Source organism: Vicugna pacos, chromosome 6 (genome assembly GCF_048564905.1).
Source record: "Vicugna pacos chromosome 6, VicPac4, whole genome shotgun sequence".
NCBI classification, from domain to species: Eukaryota; Metazoa; Chordata; class Mammalia; order Artiodactyla; family Camelidae; genus Vicugna; species Vicugna pacos.
The window spans coordinates 20356731-20371465 of NC_132992.1; the positions used below are offsets into that span (position 1 = coordinate 20356731).

At 38.2% G+C, this 14735-nt stretch overlaps 1 protein-coding gene across 9 annotated transcripts in view; it reads right to left on the reverse strand.

Moving 5' to 3' along the window:
* Positions 1-463: 463 nt before the first annotated feature.
* TRIM69 (tripartite motif containing 69) overlaps positions 464-14735 on the reverse strand; it is a 36559-nt gene continuing 22287 nt past the window's right edge. For 4 of the 9 annotated variants that reach the window (XM_072962525.1, XM_072962528.1, XM_072962529.1 and 1 more), the window contains 6 exons: positions 13605-14081; positions 12711-12806; positions 9953-10186; positions 9155-9177; positions 8948-9072; positions 464-1060 (listed from right to left, as the gene is read on the reverse strand). In XM_072962525.1, the coding sequence (XP_072818626.1) occupies positions 519-1060; positions 8948-9072; positions 9155-9177; positions 9953-10186; positions 12711-12806; positions 13605-14081 (1497 nt within the window). In that variant the 3' untranslated portion in view covers positions 464-518. Of the gene's footprint in view, positions 1061-8947; positions 9073-9154; positions 9178-9952; positions 10187-12710; positions 12807-13604; positions 14082-14735 lie in introns of those variants that run through there. The other 5 variants (XM_072962530.1, XM_072962531.1, XM_072962526.1 and 2 more) reach the window with 4 other exon arrangements.

Below are 14735 nucleotides of genomic sequence, written 5' to 3' on the forward strand. Positions count from 1 at the left end.
AGATAAAACTATAAACAAGCCTAGACCATTTCCTATTTTGTTCTTTAAATCTCTGGAACAGTTTTTTAAAATTACAGTAACAAGTTACAGAAAAGAAATGTGTTACAAAATTTATATTAAAGATAATTAAATAGGAAGATGAATACATATCTAAAAATTAATCTATTGAGAGTCACTATGCTGGAGAATATAGACAGGATGATAGAATTTCTGAACATGTTTGAAAAGGATTCGTGAGCATCGAAAATTCAAGTTACAATTTGCTCCAGTAGCAATGGAATGATGGTCACACTCATGAGAGTGGCCCCTGTGTCATAGTAGACCCCAGCAAATTAGAACTACATCTTGAAAAGCTCCAGTGAAATCCACTTGGAACTCTGAGAATGGAATTCAATTCGTGAATCCTCTTTTCATCATTCGAGAGTTCCCCATAAATTGGGAAAAGAAATCAGTGAGACTGGTAAACTATTTCAATGCCTCTTTAATAACGCTCTGAATTTATACAATAGTATGACAGATTACTGTGGATGTAAGATACGCAATGGTTCTTTATTCTCTCCACCGTCATTAAGGCAAGGACAGAAGTAGGGATAAAGTTTCTCCATGAAAATGTTGCTGAAAGTGTAAATGTGGGTCATAGTTTTAGCATTGTAGAAGGACACTTGCCCTCCCTCATAATCCAGGTATATGCCCACTTTGTTGAGGTTGTTAGTCAGTTTCAGACTGCAAGAAGGCAAATCCAGAGCCTTTAGATCAGTTTGGTTCCTCAGTCTTAAAAGCCAGAATCCTTGCTCAGGAGTTAGAGGACAGCTGCCTTTCCGGATGATGGATTCTCGGACGACTCCAACTGTCCATTTTGTCTTCTTTGCTACTTCTACTTCCCAGTACCACTTTCCAGATGTGAAGCCTTTTGAGCCCAGCACAGCCACACTTGAGTCAAACCTCTCTGGATCATCGGGCATTACCTGCTTAATGTCACCATGCCATACACTGGTTCGGCTTTTGGAGAGCACCAGATTTGGGTGAGCAGTTTTAGGGTCCAGGGTTAAAGGAGATAGTCCTGGTAAGAAAAGAAGAGAAAGCAGGGTGTAGGGTAAAAGGAGTGAATGTTGGTTCCCATAGACAGTATTTACATAGACACCAGTGCTTTATCTCCCCATATACATATACTCTTAGGCAGGGAATTACTTTTATACGTTTTATTGTTTTGATATCCATGTGATTATATTCTAGACATTTTTATATTTGTGGTAAAAATCAGACTGTACTCTAAAGCAATTTATGCTCTAGTAAAAAATACAAATAACATAAATCTGTACTCATAAATATAAGAAAATACAAATCTTGAAAGGGTAAAGATTAGGTAAGTGTGTCCTAGGAAAGCTTTATAAGGACGATAAGTATGTCAATTTTGATGCAACATCTATGAGATGTATCAATATGTTTTGGGTAAACAGAGACAGAAAAAAGAATGGGTTAAAAACAGTAGCTTGCATGTCTTTCAACTTCCTAAACATGTAAGGGGGAAGAGTGGTAGCTGAGGGGCCTCATTGTGCTCTGGAAGCAGGAGTAATGCCAGGATATTCTCCTATCACTGATGGCATGTAAGTGTGGTGGGTCACGCAGCTGCACAGCCCTCCCCTGGCCAACCTTCAGCATGCTGTGTTCCTAGCCTCTCCCCTCTCTGGGGCGTCTCACATCTCCCAGGCCCATATGTCCTGCTTTCCTTCCCTTCTCCCTTCTCCCTTCCTCCTTCGCTCTTTCCCTCTCTCTTTCCTCCTTTCCTTCCTAATGACTGGTTCTTTCAGTGTTGGCACCCTTCTATCTCTAGGTATCTTCCCCCAGTCCACTTACCAAAACTCATTTTGTCAGTGACCACTTACAGACTGATGAAGCTCAACCATGATGATCCCAGGGCTCTTTCCTGAGCTCTCCAGACCTGTTTTCCCAACTACATTGTATGCATTCACCCTGTGATTCCATGAGCATTGCAATCTCAATGTGATGAAAATTTCATTACCCCACCACCACAGTTTATATTTGGTTTAACAGACAATGGGACTTTTAAGGCCTGAAATGATTAATGCCACTGATAATCACAGTGTGGTTCACAAACTGTGTAATTACAAGTCTGGGACAAGATAGTACAAAAACTGAAAGGAAACTCTTTCATAGATATCTGACAGAGTAATTTATGTCAGTTGATTTGGTTAAAAGACTGGGCTTATACTTTTTAGTCTTTGATTTTTAAATTCCACTTTTTCAAGTAATTAATATATATTGTCTTTTATAAATGTATCAGTCCATGGCAGGTTGAGATTTTAAAAACTAGTCCTTCACCAAACATAATTTGACAAGTATTGGTTTAGACAAATCAATGGGCAGTAGTATAAAGACAAATTTCTAAATGAAGAGAGGTTGAAAGCATACCAGCAAGAAGGTGACTCAAATTCTGGCGTGAGATAATAGAACCTTGGCACAAATTTTGATGAAGGAAAGACAATAACTATGTATGTTCACATCATGGACACAGATAAGATATATGAATACTTTTGTTGTTAATGGATTTATTTATCCTTGGAAACAAGATCAGTCCAATCCATCTCTCTCTTCTCAGAAAAGCCTGAGTCTTTCCCATAATCCCAAGGATTTTTTCATTCCCACAGGAGACTTTGAAGAATCCTGAAATTTTCCCATATAGGCTGAATCTTATCTCTTACACAAATCCTCATCCACCTTGGGTTGTTACTCTTTCCAATGTGAGAACTAGAATTTTTTTAGAGGTATCATAAGGAAGTCCTGCTAACCTTTTTAGAACCCCAGTCTGCTCTCATCACCAAGTTTCTGACACCTTCAGGTAGCTGAGCTGGTCCTGGCTCTGAAGATTCCTAGGAGTCAGCTTTGCATCCTCTCTTTTCTTCTTATGCCATATTCAGTCCAACCGTAAGTTCTGTCAAATCCACCTTTAAAATATATTCTGAGCCTACTCAGAATGTAGAGACAGATAACTTCCAAAATACCACTGGCTTGGAACTACTGCAATAGCTTTTTAACTGTTCTGTTTCCACTCTTGCCTGCCTGCAACCTTTTCTGTCCATAACAGGAATGAGATCATCTAGTTTTCCTACTCAGAATACTCGTATTTCTCCCATCACCTGGATAAAATCCATAAAATCCAGATTCCTTACAGAGGAAATGAGACCTACATGATTTACCCACCTCTCTGACCTCATCTCCCATCACTCACCCCCTCGTTTTCTTTGATCTAAACACTTTTACCTTTTGGCTGTTCCTTGAACATACCAAGTTCATTCCTATTTCAGTGACTTTATAGTTTTTTTCCTTGTCCCCATATGATTCACTCCTTTACATTATTCAGGCCTTTGTTCAGGCAGGTTCAATAAAATATTAATGATAGAATTTAGGTAGGTATAGGAGTACTCATTGTAAAATTATTTAAACTTTTCATTATGTTTAGAAATTTCCAAATAAAATGTAGTGGGAGGGGAGCTGTCTCCTCAGAGAGTTTTTCTCTGGCTATTCTATCTAAAATAGCATGTTCATCTATCACTCTTTGCACTCTTATCCTGCTTTATCTTCTCTTATGAATAATTATTTATTGAGTATACCATGTTTCATTTTCTTCACAATGGTTATCACTTTGTGAAATTATTTTCTTGTTCATTGCCTGTCTCTTCCATGAGAATGTAATCTCTGGAAGGGCAGGAACTTTATCTGTTTTGTTTCCCCATATACCTTCAAAATTTGGACTGTTCCTAGGTGTTCACATAAGTATTTGTTAAAAAAATAAATGAACTTGAATTAGAGTTCAATTTGAAAACTTGACACCAGCTAATTTCACCATGCCTCATACTCCTGTTATCCTTGGCCAATGCCCAGAATGTAGACTCCTCTAATGATTTATTCTGTGCTGTACTCTTATCCCATTATTCTGTTCTTTACTTCTTCTGCCTTCACCCATCCTCGCACTGTTCCCATCCAACCCTTTCCACTCTGCCCTTTGGAACTACCTCCCTAATGAACTCTCCTGCATCCTCAGTTTACAGAATTCTCCGATTACTTCCTTAATTTAACATAAACCCAGCTGGTTCTTCCAAAAAACAAACTTTAAAAAAAGCCTCCAAAAATTCATAAGACTATTCATTTTCTAAATTCAGATGCCAGAGATTCAGTAACCACCACTGCCACTTCCAGATCTATACTCTATTCCTCATCCTCATGTAAGAAATCACTCTTCATCTGAGGTTCTTGTCATTCCATTTCATATTACCCTCTATCTCTATTCAATGCTGTTATGTACAACTTCCCGATTACACCCCCTGCACTTTGGGTTAACTTACTCATGTACCCCAAGTCTAGCCCATTATCTCAAGTCATCTTACTTACTTTCTTTTGGATATAGCTATTCTTCCATTCTTGCAGGTCCTTGACTTTACTACTAGTGACTTTGACATTTCAGCTGTCCATTTCAATGACCATATTCTGGATCTCATAGCCATCAAGAGCTATTCATTCTCTAATATCTTCAACTCAGATATGCCATACTCTTTATTTTTTGAGCTTTCTCACTTTCATCTCCCCCTATAACCATTGCTTGACTTTATTAACATCTCTAGTACCTGATTTCTCTTTATTATCCTAATCTATCTGCTTCTTGGCTTAAAATCCTTCCCTAAACAGTTTAACATTGACAGTTTTGTTGCCAATAACCTTAACCTTTTATCCTCTTATGTTTCTATCCTTGTAGTGTCTGCCATGCAACTCTCCAACCTTGGTCTATTCAGCTATTCAAATTAACATCCCAATTCCTGGCCACTGCTTGGGGGAAAAAAATCACAGAATTGTGCATACAGAAACCACTATAAATTCATTATTTCCACTCTATTCTTTACCATCAGCACTGCCCAGAACTCCTCTATTTTCCAAATCAAATCCTCTCCAGTTCCTTACAACAGCAATTTCAAACCTTCAGCTCCTCAAATCTCTATTCCACCACTTACCTCCTCACTCCCAGGCAGAAAACTTCATCTGCTATTTCACAGAGAAACTACAGTACATCTTATAGGAATCCCTCCATTCATCCCACTCATACTGCAAACCCCATTTGATAAAATTGTTTGCCTCTACCATCTTTATCTCCTCTCCATTTTCAGAGGAAACTGAGGAAAGTCAATACCTTTCTTTGTTGTAGATCTCACTCTTTACTACTTCCACCATTTTTTCCCTTTCTTATACTGTTGATTTCTGCCTTTCTACAGGCTGCTTCCCTTCCATATGTTTTTAAAAGTCCTCTTTTGTCTCTGCTTCCACACATACATCTTCCCTTCTTAGTGAAAGTTCTCAAATGGATGATCTACTCACTTCACCACTGCCTCATTCCAAATTACTATGGAACCCTTACACAGAATAATTTCTACTCATTCCACTCTTGAAATTGCCCTTGTGAAAGTCACCAATTATTGTTAAAAACATCTTTTTTCCAGTCATTTTCTAAATTGATCTTTGCATTTGACATGAACGACTACTCCTTTCTCCTTGACACTCTTTTTCCTTAGATACCATGTCAACTTCATTTCCTGGTTTTCCTCTTATTTCTCTTGCCAGAATTCCTCAAGCCCTTTTGGGGTTTCATTGCCCCAATTGGGGTTTCATTTATCTGTTGGCATTCTTTATAACATGCTCTCTACTTGACTGTATGTTCTCACTTTCCTTAGGAAATCCCATTTACATCAATAGCTTCAGCTACCCCCACTTCATACTGATTATTACAGTCCTGACCTCTCCCCTAAGCTCCAGTTAGAATAATCACCCATTTGAATATATTCACTTAGTTGTCCTGTAGGTCAGCACAACATGACCAAAACTGAACTAGTTCATCAACCCCCTCCAAAATCTGCATCTCCTATATTTCCATCCTTGACATCACCTTTCTCTATCCCTTACTCTCAGTTACTGTCCTGTACATTTCAGCTCCTGGAATTCTGTCTCTGGAATCTATTCTTTATTTTTCTTTCTCATTCTTTTCACCTAGAGGGTTGCTACGGACTCTAACTTGGTCTTCTAGCCTCTCCTGTAGAGCAGAAACTGTCTTTTATTTCTATATCCTTGGAGTCCTACTTAATGCTTAGTATGTAGTAGGCACTTATAAGAGTATGTTGAATGAATGAGTGAACTTTGGTGATATTTTACTGATACACACAAAACTAAAGGAAATATGTTAAAATTATTTTAGTTTAAATGATTCCCTACACTGGAATTGATAAGACTACAATCAGCAGGCCTGTTTTGTATAAAGTTTGATTGAAATATATGAATGGCCATTCGTTTACATATTTTCTAGAGTTGCTTTTTCACTGGAATGGCAAAGTTAAATAGATTCAGCAAAAACCAAACAGCTCACAAAGCTTAAAGTATTTACTATCTGACCCTTTACAGAAAAAGTACCAGCCCCTGCACTAAGGCAACTGCCTCATTTGTAAGGCAGGAAATGAGAAAATATTAACCTACACAATAAGCAGAGGCCTAGAAATAAGAAGTATGAATTATATTTTACCAAGGTTTGACCACAGTTACATTATAAATACAATAGCCATATATTAAATAAATTCCATTTGATTTTTTTAGATGTAAAGTTACAGCAAAAATAAAGAAAAAGTCAGATTGCTAGAAGTGAAGTTTGATTTTACAGGGCAGAGTGTACAGGAAGAAAACTATTGTGATCCTGAGACAGCTAGAATTTGCACAATAGAGTAACAGAGGAGGGAGCTACACAGAGACTTCCAAACATCTACAAACAGGTTCTCTCAAGTCTGTGGCTGAGTATTGCCACATGTGTGCAGTGAAACCTGTTAAGTCCAGAGAAAGCAGTAAACTGAACCATTTCTAGAGCTCACACAAAACTGGGAATAGTTTTCAATCCTGCCAGTCAGAATGGGAAAATGTTACAGTATGTGGAACATCAGACAGAGTACTCAGAAGGGTAATACCTTCAAAAATGGGCAAAGTTAGCCCTAGTTTAAAGGCTGCTTTTGAACCACTCTAACAAAGCTTAAAGGCTTAACAAAACTTAAACTATCAAAAGGAACAAAGTTATTTCAAATAACTTCACTAAATGCCAAATTAAGTCTATAGAGCTTAAAGGATTACAACAAAATTCAGCAAATAACAATGTAAAATTGATCATGTTTGACATCCAATAAAAATTTACCATCCAGAAGGCTCAGATCTCCCATGCAGAATTCCAAATAATTTTTGAGATGTACTCCACCCTTAAGGAGAAGCGAGCATAATTACCCACTCCTTAAGTGTGGACTGCACATAGTAACTTTTTAAAAACAATTTTTTGAGGAGAGGTAATTAGGTTTATGTATTTGTTTTAATGAAGGTACTAGGGATTGAACCTAAGACCTCGTGCATGCTAAGCAGGCACCCTACCACTGAGCTGTGCCTTCCCCTCTCCCCGCACAGGTAGTAACTTGCTTCCAAAGTATACAGTATGGAAAAGGGAGGGTGGGAGAGAGCAGCTTTACTGTGAAGAAACCTGACAAACACTACTTCAGTTAGGTGATTAAAGTGAACATCAACAGTCATAAATCATGTTGACAGTATGTATGCTTGATATAATGTGATGAAAATGGCACTTTAACCCTGTAGTCTTCCAATAACTCAGAACCTTGGTCTTATCATGAGGAAAATATCAGACAAATTGCAGTAATATAGCATCCTACCAAATATAGGAGACCTGTACTCTTCAAATGTGTCAAAGTCATCAAAAAACAAGGAAAGTCTGAGAAATTGTCACAGCCAGGAAGAGCTTAAAGAAACATGACAACTAAATGTAATGTGGTACCTTAGATGGGATCCTGGAACAGAAAAATGACATTAGGTAAAAACTAAGGAAATCTAAAGAAACTATGTATTTTAGTTAATAATAGTGTATTAGTATTGGTTCATTAACTATAAAAAATGTATCACACTAAATGTAAGATATTAATTATACAAACCAGGGAAGTAGATCAGTGTATGTCAGGGGCTGAAAACAGAAGGAAAATGACTGACTGCAAAGGGGTGTACAGGAACATTTTGGGATGACAGAAATTTTCTGTATCTTGATTTTGAAGATGTTTACATAAGTGTATATGTTTGTCAGATTCATCAAATTGTACGTTAAAGTTGGTGAATTTTATTATGTTAATTATACCTCAGTAAACTGATTTTTTCAATATCAATTATCTGAAAGAATTAAAAGGATAGACTTGTGATTTTCATTAAATCAGTAACTACAGACAATAATACTGAGTCTATAGGAAGTCTATAAAAAGCTTTAACTAGAGCTTTATTTCTGTAATGATTTTTATTTAGAATTTTATTTTATGTTCTTGAAATGCCATTTGTGTTTTTTTGTCCTGCTCAGTCTTTTGGTATCTGCAGGATGACAAAAGCTTAGTGTTCTTATTACGCACATCTAGTGAAATTATTGGTTTTCCTTTTGAAGCGCTTAAGATCTCTAAACAATCTCCTAAGATGTTATACTCTGTTATGAACACCAAGCGCAAGAGGAACTGTAAAGACCCTATTATATACAAAAAGTATGTATAGTAACCTCTTCCTCCAGGGCGAGAAAGCTCCAGGGCCTTATCTGTTTCAGAAAAAACAGGTTAAAGTATTGGTTGCCACATTTGATAGAATAATCAAACAAAATCATAGGCCAAGAAGTAATTCTGACATCAGACTCTGTTTACCAGTAAAATGTTGTAAATTCATAGGTCACAGTACAAGAAGAAATTTAGTCATACCAACTAGCCTTATTTTGGCTAAACTTCACTCCTCCTCCTGTCTACAGTACTAATTAGGTCCACAGAAGAGGTCCCACAAATGAAACATAAATTAGGAGCCCCAGGAGCCAATAGCTATTACCCACTAGTACCTGGAGAGAGAGTAGGCTGCATTTCCCTCCATATCATGTACTGGATGGGACCTTTGTACAGGCCTAGGTTCAGCTTTCTGGAGATAAGCTCTCTAGATGTCAGCACCTTCATTCCTTGCTCCAAGCTGCAGGAGACATAAACCGTTTATTCTTAGACATTCTCCAAGGACTAAAGGAAGGGTATTAATACCACAGGGAAACACTTACCTATCCAAGAGAGATGTTATGTCCTAGAAGAGGAAAGGAGAAATAGAAAGGTTAGATGCCTGTTCATCAGCTCCAGAAATTTCTCTGGTGATACTGACCATCACCAGAATTTGATTGTCAGTACTGCGATCGTGTGAAGATAGTCCCCATCCCATCACCACCAATTCCTCGCTCTCATCTTCCATATGCCTTTTCTTATCTGTATCCTTCATCTATCCCAGGATAAACTGGCTTACTTTGCTGATTTTCTAGAGTTCTCTTTTACAGGGAACAAGAAAGAAATTAAGGTTAAGTTATTTTTTACCTATACTGCCACATAGTATCAGGAGAAAAACACAATAGGTTTTCCAGCCTCAAGGCCACGTTTCCTTACTCTGGCAAATTAAGCTTCTGAGTGCTGAGGAGGTAACCAATACTACTTTAGAGGTAAAGCGTCAGGTGGCAAAGATTGGCAAACAGCTTTTCAAACAGGTCAATTTGTGATTGCTGAAAGCCAGGAAAGATACAACTTAGGCAGCAACATTCTTATTTTGAGAAATAAAGCTTCAGGTTTCTTTATGGAGAAATACTAAAACATACTAATTTTAATGGCATTTTATCTTCTTTCCTAGGAGTGTGAAAGTAAAGCTTTCAACTGAGTATAAGGCAAAAGTTGCCTCCTGCTTTCCTCCCAGAGAATCTTGAAAGCACTACAGCAGGTTTTTTTCCTCTCCTAGAGGGGAAAACCTGCTTCTACACCTTTTCCAACCCTCTTTCCCCCTCTTTTGTACCCATAATCATGTTGGTATGGAGTCTCACTTTGAGAAAGTCGAAGGAGTTCTGCTGTTCCATCCGTGCCTGGATGCTCACCAACATCTCCTTGGCTAGGAGACACTGTTCCTGAATGTGGCTCAGATTCAGCTCCATCTCCTCATTCAGTGCTTTCCCTTCTTCTCGGAGCTCATTTAAAATGTCCTTTTCTTTGCTGTGCAGGAACTGATGCAGCTTTAGAAACTCCAAGGAGATGTGTTGCTGCAGATGTAGCTTGTTTTCCTAGAAACCTCCATTATCATCACCATGGTAATTACCGAAACTAGCACTTGGGGATGGGGCCCACGCCACCAACACTCACACAACTTGGGAAATACCATAAGAGGAAAATGTATACAAATGGCTGAGTATCAACATTCAACTATATTAAAAGGAGCACTTTGGGAGACTTACTCGTCCTTTCCCCTGGGTTAATGGTTTAGCACAAAATAATCAAAAGTCTCTAGATTCCTATTGCAATACTGAGGTGGCAAGCAGTGTCATATTAAATAAGACTGTGGGGTTAATCAAATATTTTTAAGTGAATGATAATACCCTCCTATCCAGAAGTACAAACCAGTATCTATCAGGTGATGCTGTTAGACTGGGTCCATAAAGAGGTTGGAAGAACTGTCCTTATCTAGAAATCAGAACTGGGGGAGATGCCATTCCTGCTGCCAGGATAATATAGAAGAAGCAAGAGATGAGCAATGTCTGAAGCACTGAAATTGATAACTGCTACACTGGCAGCTCTTTTTTTAGGTGACCTTAATATCCTCATGGCGAGCCACCTGACAACTTGGCTTCTCAGTTCCTCATCCTCATTTCTAGTGATTTTTACCTTTATCTACTCATTCTCACAGTCACACTGAGGATGTTATCATTCCCAGCAATTGCACCATGTCCAAAACTTTTTATGCTCATTTACTCAGGTGACCCTGTTGCGACAGTTGTTGGGTCTCATTGAATCCTCATATTCATCTCCTCTTATCCATCTTGTATTCTATAGTCAGTCATTATAATTGCACTCTTAAAATTGTCTTAACTCTCGCTGTCCTCTAGGTCACATATTTCTAGTTTTCCTTTTACCTATTTCACCACTATTTCTCAGTCTTATTTGTTGGTTCTGTCTCCTGTAACCAAGCTCTAAATATCGGATTACCTGATATTCTGTCCTGAGTTCTTTACCCTTCTCATTCTACACTCTGTTTCTAGGTAATAGCCTCTCCTCTCACAATTTTAAATACAGACTGTTTGCTGATTTCTTTTCAGCCTTGACCAACTTCTGAGCTCCAGATTCCTATATACCACTGACTATTTAATATCTTCACTGACCTCTCACATCTAACCAGTCACCACATGCAGGTAATTTTTATTTCCAAAGCATATACTTAAGCTGTTTATTTCTATCTCCACTGCCTCTCTAGTCCAAGCTATCATCATTTTCTGGGATCACTGCAGTAGCCCTCTTCTAACCATGATCCTTGTCATTGTCTCTCTCCAATCCCTTCTCCACACAGCCACCAGACTGATATTTTCAAAATGAGATGAAGCTATGTTCTGTTTAAGTCCTTTAATGGATTTTCATTATTCACAGGATGAAGTTCAAAATTCCTAACGTTATCTACAAGGGCCTACATGATTGGCCCCATATCTGCCTCTTCAGTCTCATCTTGCCTACCATGATCCAGCTTAACTGGCCTTCTCTCTGCTTAATATAGCAACTAACTTCCTATCTCAGGACGTTTCCATATGCCCTTTCCTCTGCATAGAACATCTCCAGGCCATTTCTTTCATACTCCCCTTGCTCAGTTCACCTGGCTAGGGATAATATTTATCCTTACAATTCTCAGTTTGTAATTCTTCTAGATTAGGTTCTCCATTTATGTGCTCTCATACACTTTGTATTTTCATTTACAGTAGTTACCACAGTTGTCATTTTTATTGTTCTTGGCGGGATCATTTCATTAAGATCTATCTCCTGTCATAGTGGGAGTATAGTGTCTAGTATAATGCCTGACCCACTCAATATTTGTTGAATGAATGAATGTTGACTGTAATAGCTGAACTAGGAACTCTTATAGGAATAAGATTCTCTCGAGACATCATTATTTCCATCTATCCTTCTTCTTTCCCTCACTGTACATATTTCTTCTTTATGCCAAATACCAAAGACTCTCCTCCACAGAATAATTAATGAAGAAACAGAACTCCCAACTTATCTCCCAACCCAGGAACTGATTTGCCAAGTCTCTAACCATTAATGTTGTTCTAGAGCTCCTGTGAAGTTGAAAGTGTAAGCAGTAGTTTTATTTAGTTTTGGAGAAGTTAGGAAATATCAAATCAGATGAGAAAAGCCAGCAATCTGAGAGAACTTGGTTCAGAGATACCTGGTTTTGAGCCCAAAGAAAATAAAGATATTCCTTTGGACAGAGCCATCTTTAGTGGATTTTTAAAAATAAATTCCTATTTTGCCATAGATATTGGGAAAGATCAGACAGATCACAAACCCTACAACAATCATCTAGGGACTAAATCATCAAAAGGATCAGCATATTTAGTGGAAAAGTCAGTCTGCTCTCTTTGTTGATCAACTATTTGGAACCTACTCCACTGCCATATTTCTTTTCACCCTGCAGTGTCTGTTTTCTACATCTATAGCCCAGATGCCATTTAGTATGTGGGAAGGTACCTATAGAACATAGCTGAAGTTACAAGGAATGTATATTCCAGTTCTATCTCATAACCCTTCTACCCTGCTCCTCACCTTGTAAGCAGCAATAGCATCTTTCTGCATGTTCCTCAGGGACTGAAGCTCCTTCAGGGTTGCCTCCAGTTGACCCTGTTGGATGGTAAGCTCCTCCTGGGAATACCACATAGAATTAACCCACGCTGACTTGGGAGATGAAGGGCCATGAGGGACATCTCCCCCAAAGCCCCAGGATGGCAGAGAAAAAAAAGCGAGCTCTTGCTGTGGAAGTCTCCTTTCCCCTTTATTGTAGTTCCTGCCTTTTCCAAGAATTGTGAAGAACCTTACAAGCAGCAGGAAAACTTAGTTTTATCCTCTTATCAGCTAACTACAGGGGTTTGAGGAAGGTAACAGAACTCTATACATTTTCTACTATAGTTATGCTGTTCCCACTATCTATGCTTTTACTTACATTGTTCTCACTTAAAACACTCGTTTCTTCCTTCTGCCTATCCAAATTCAAATGATTTCCCAGTTTAAGCTTTATTTCATCATGTATCCCCTAACTATTTCAGTTTTCTCTAATCTCTGAAATTCTGTGTATTTGTGAATTACAAATGTGACAAAAATTTAGCTCTCAATAGTAGATTATCTTATATTGCTTCTGTTGTTTGATTCATTTTAAATCTGAGTAAAATTTAAGACTTTTATAACAAAAGCAATATCTTACGTGTCCATATTCTATATAGTGTCTAGGCTGTCATGGCAGGGTTTAGGTAAATATTTGATTGATTGAGGGAGTAGGCCAGAGCTCCTTTATTGCTTTCCTGTAATCAGCAACTCTAGAGAAAGAACTTTGGAAGATATGTTGTATTTTCTGAGCACTCTGAGCTTTCTAAGGAGAGAAGAAACCCTGAAAAATATTTCTCCCAGCTTTCCTAAGGAATTGCTTAAGGCCCAGAGCTCACCCACCGTGAAGAAACGGACAGCATCAGAGATCTGCAGGAACTCATTAGACTGTCCCACAGACAACCGAGCATCTTTGCATTGAAAGCATATCAGTTTCCCATCTGGCTTACTGAACAGTTTCAGGTTCTCTCCATGCTCTGGGCACTGTGGATGGCCCTTGAGTAAGGGTAGCTTCTTAATCTTCTCTACTAGCTTCTCTAGAACAAGGTTAAATGTACAGCTGCTATATTGACACAGCATCTTACACTCAGGACAGAATGTTTCTTCTGCTTGCTGCTTCCAAAAGTTTTGGATACAAGCCTGGCAGAAGTTGTGGCCACAGCTTAGCATCAGTGGATCACGGAACCAGTCATTACACAGTGGGCAGTGTAGCTCCGTGGTAATATCTTGTATCTGCACTTTAGAGGGTATCTGGGTGATGAAATCATTCACTTCACCGTAGTTGTCTGAGTCAATGTTGGAGGAAGGGTTGGAAGATACCTTTGGAAAAGAACAGCTAAAATGAGTTTCTCTTTCTTGTTGCTCATTTCAGCATTCCAGGATAGTGTGATCTATTCCTAAAGGAGCTGAGAATTGGTGCAACCAGAGTAAAAGCCCCATAATCTCTTCTTTGAAAGTAATCAATAAGTTCAGTGTTATCTAACATCATGGTTTATTACTACTCTCAACACTATTAAACTTTAACAGAAAATAAAAGCAGAATAAGAAAGTGTGCTCAACCAAAGAAGTGTATTTTGTTGTATGCCACTTCTTCCATTCACTTTCTCCGTATATCAGTTGAAAGGTCTACTTTCAACTTCTGTTCTATTAGTTATTACATTTTTCTTTCATTTTCTGGAAGTCATGTGCAAAGAATTGGGAAATTAGTCATATTCCTCAGTCAGTGGCATAATATCATCAACCGTAATATCTTCCATGCCTTCACCCCTTCTTTTTTAAAAAACACATTACAGAAGTAACATTTATTCAGAAAAATGCAGGATCATGAGTGTACAGATCAACAAATTTTCATAAAATGAACACATCTGTGTAATCATTGCCCTGGTCAAGAAACAAAAAACTTCCAGCATCCTCGAAGCACCCCCATATGCCTGCTTCAAGTCACTATCCCTCATCAAGATTGACCCCATCCTG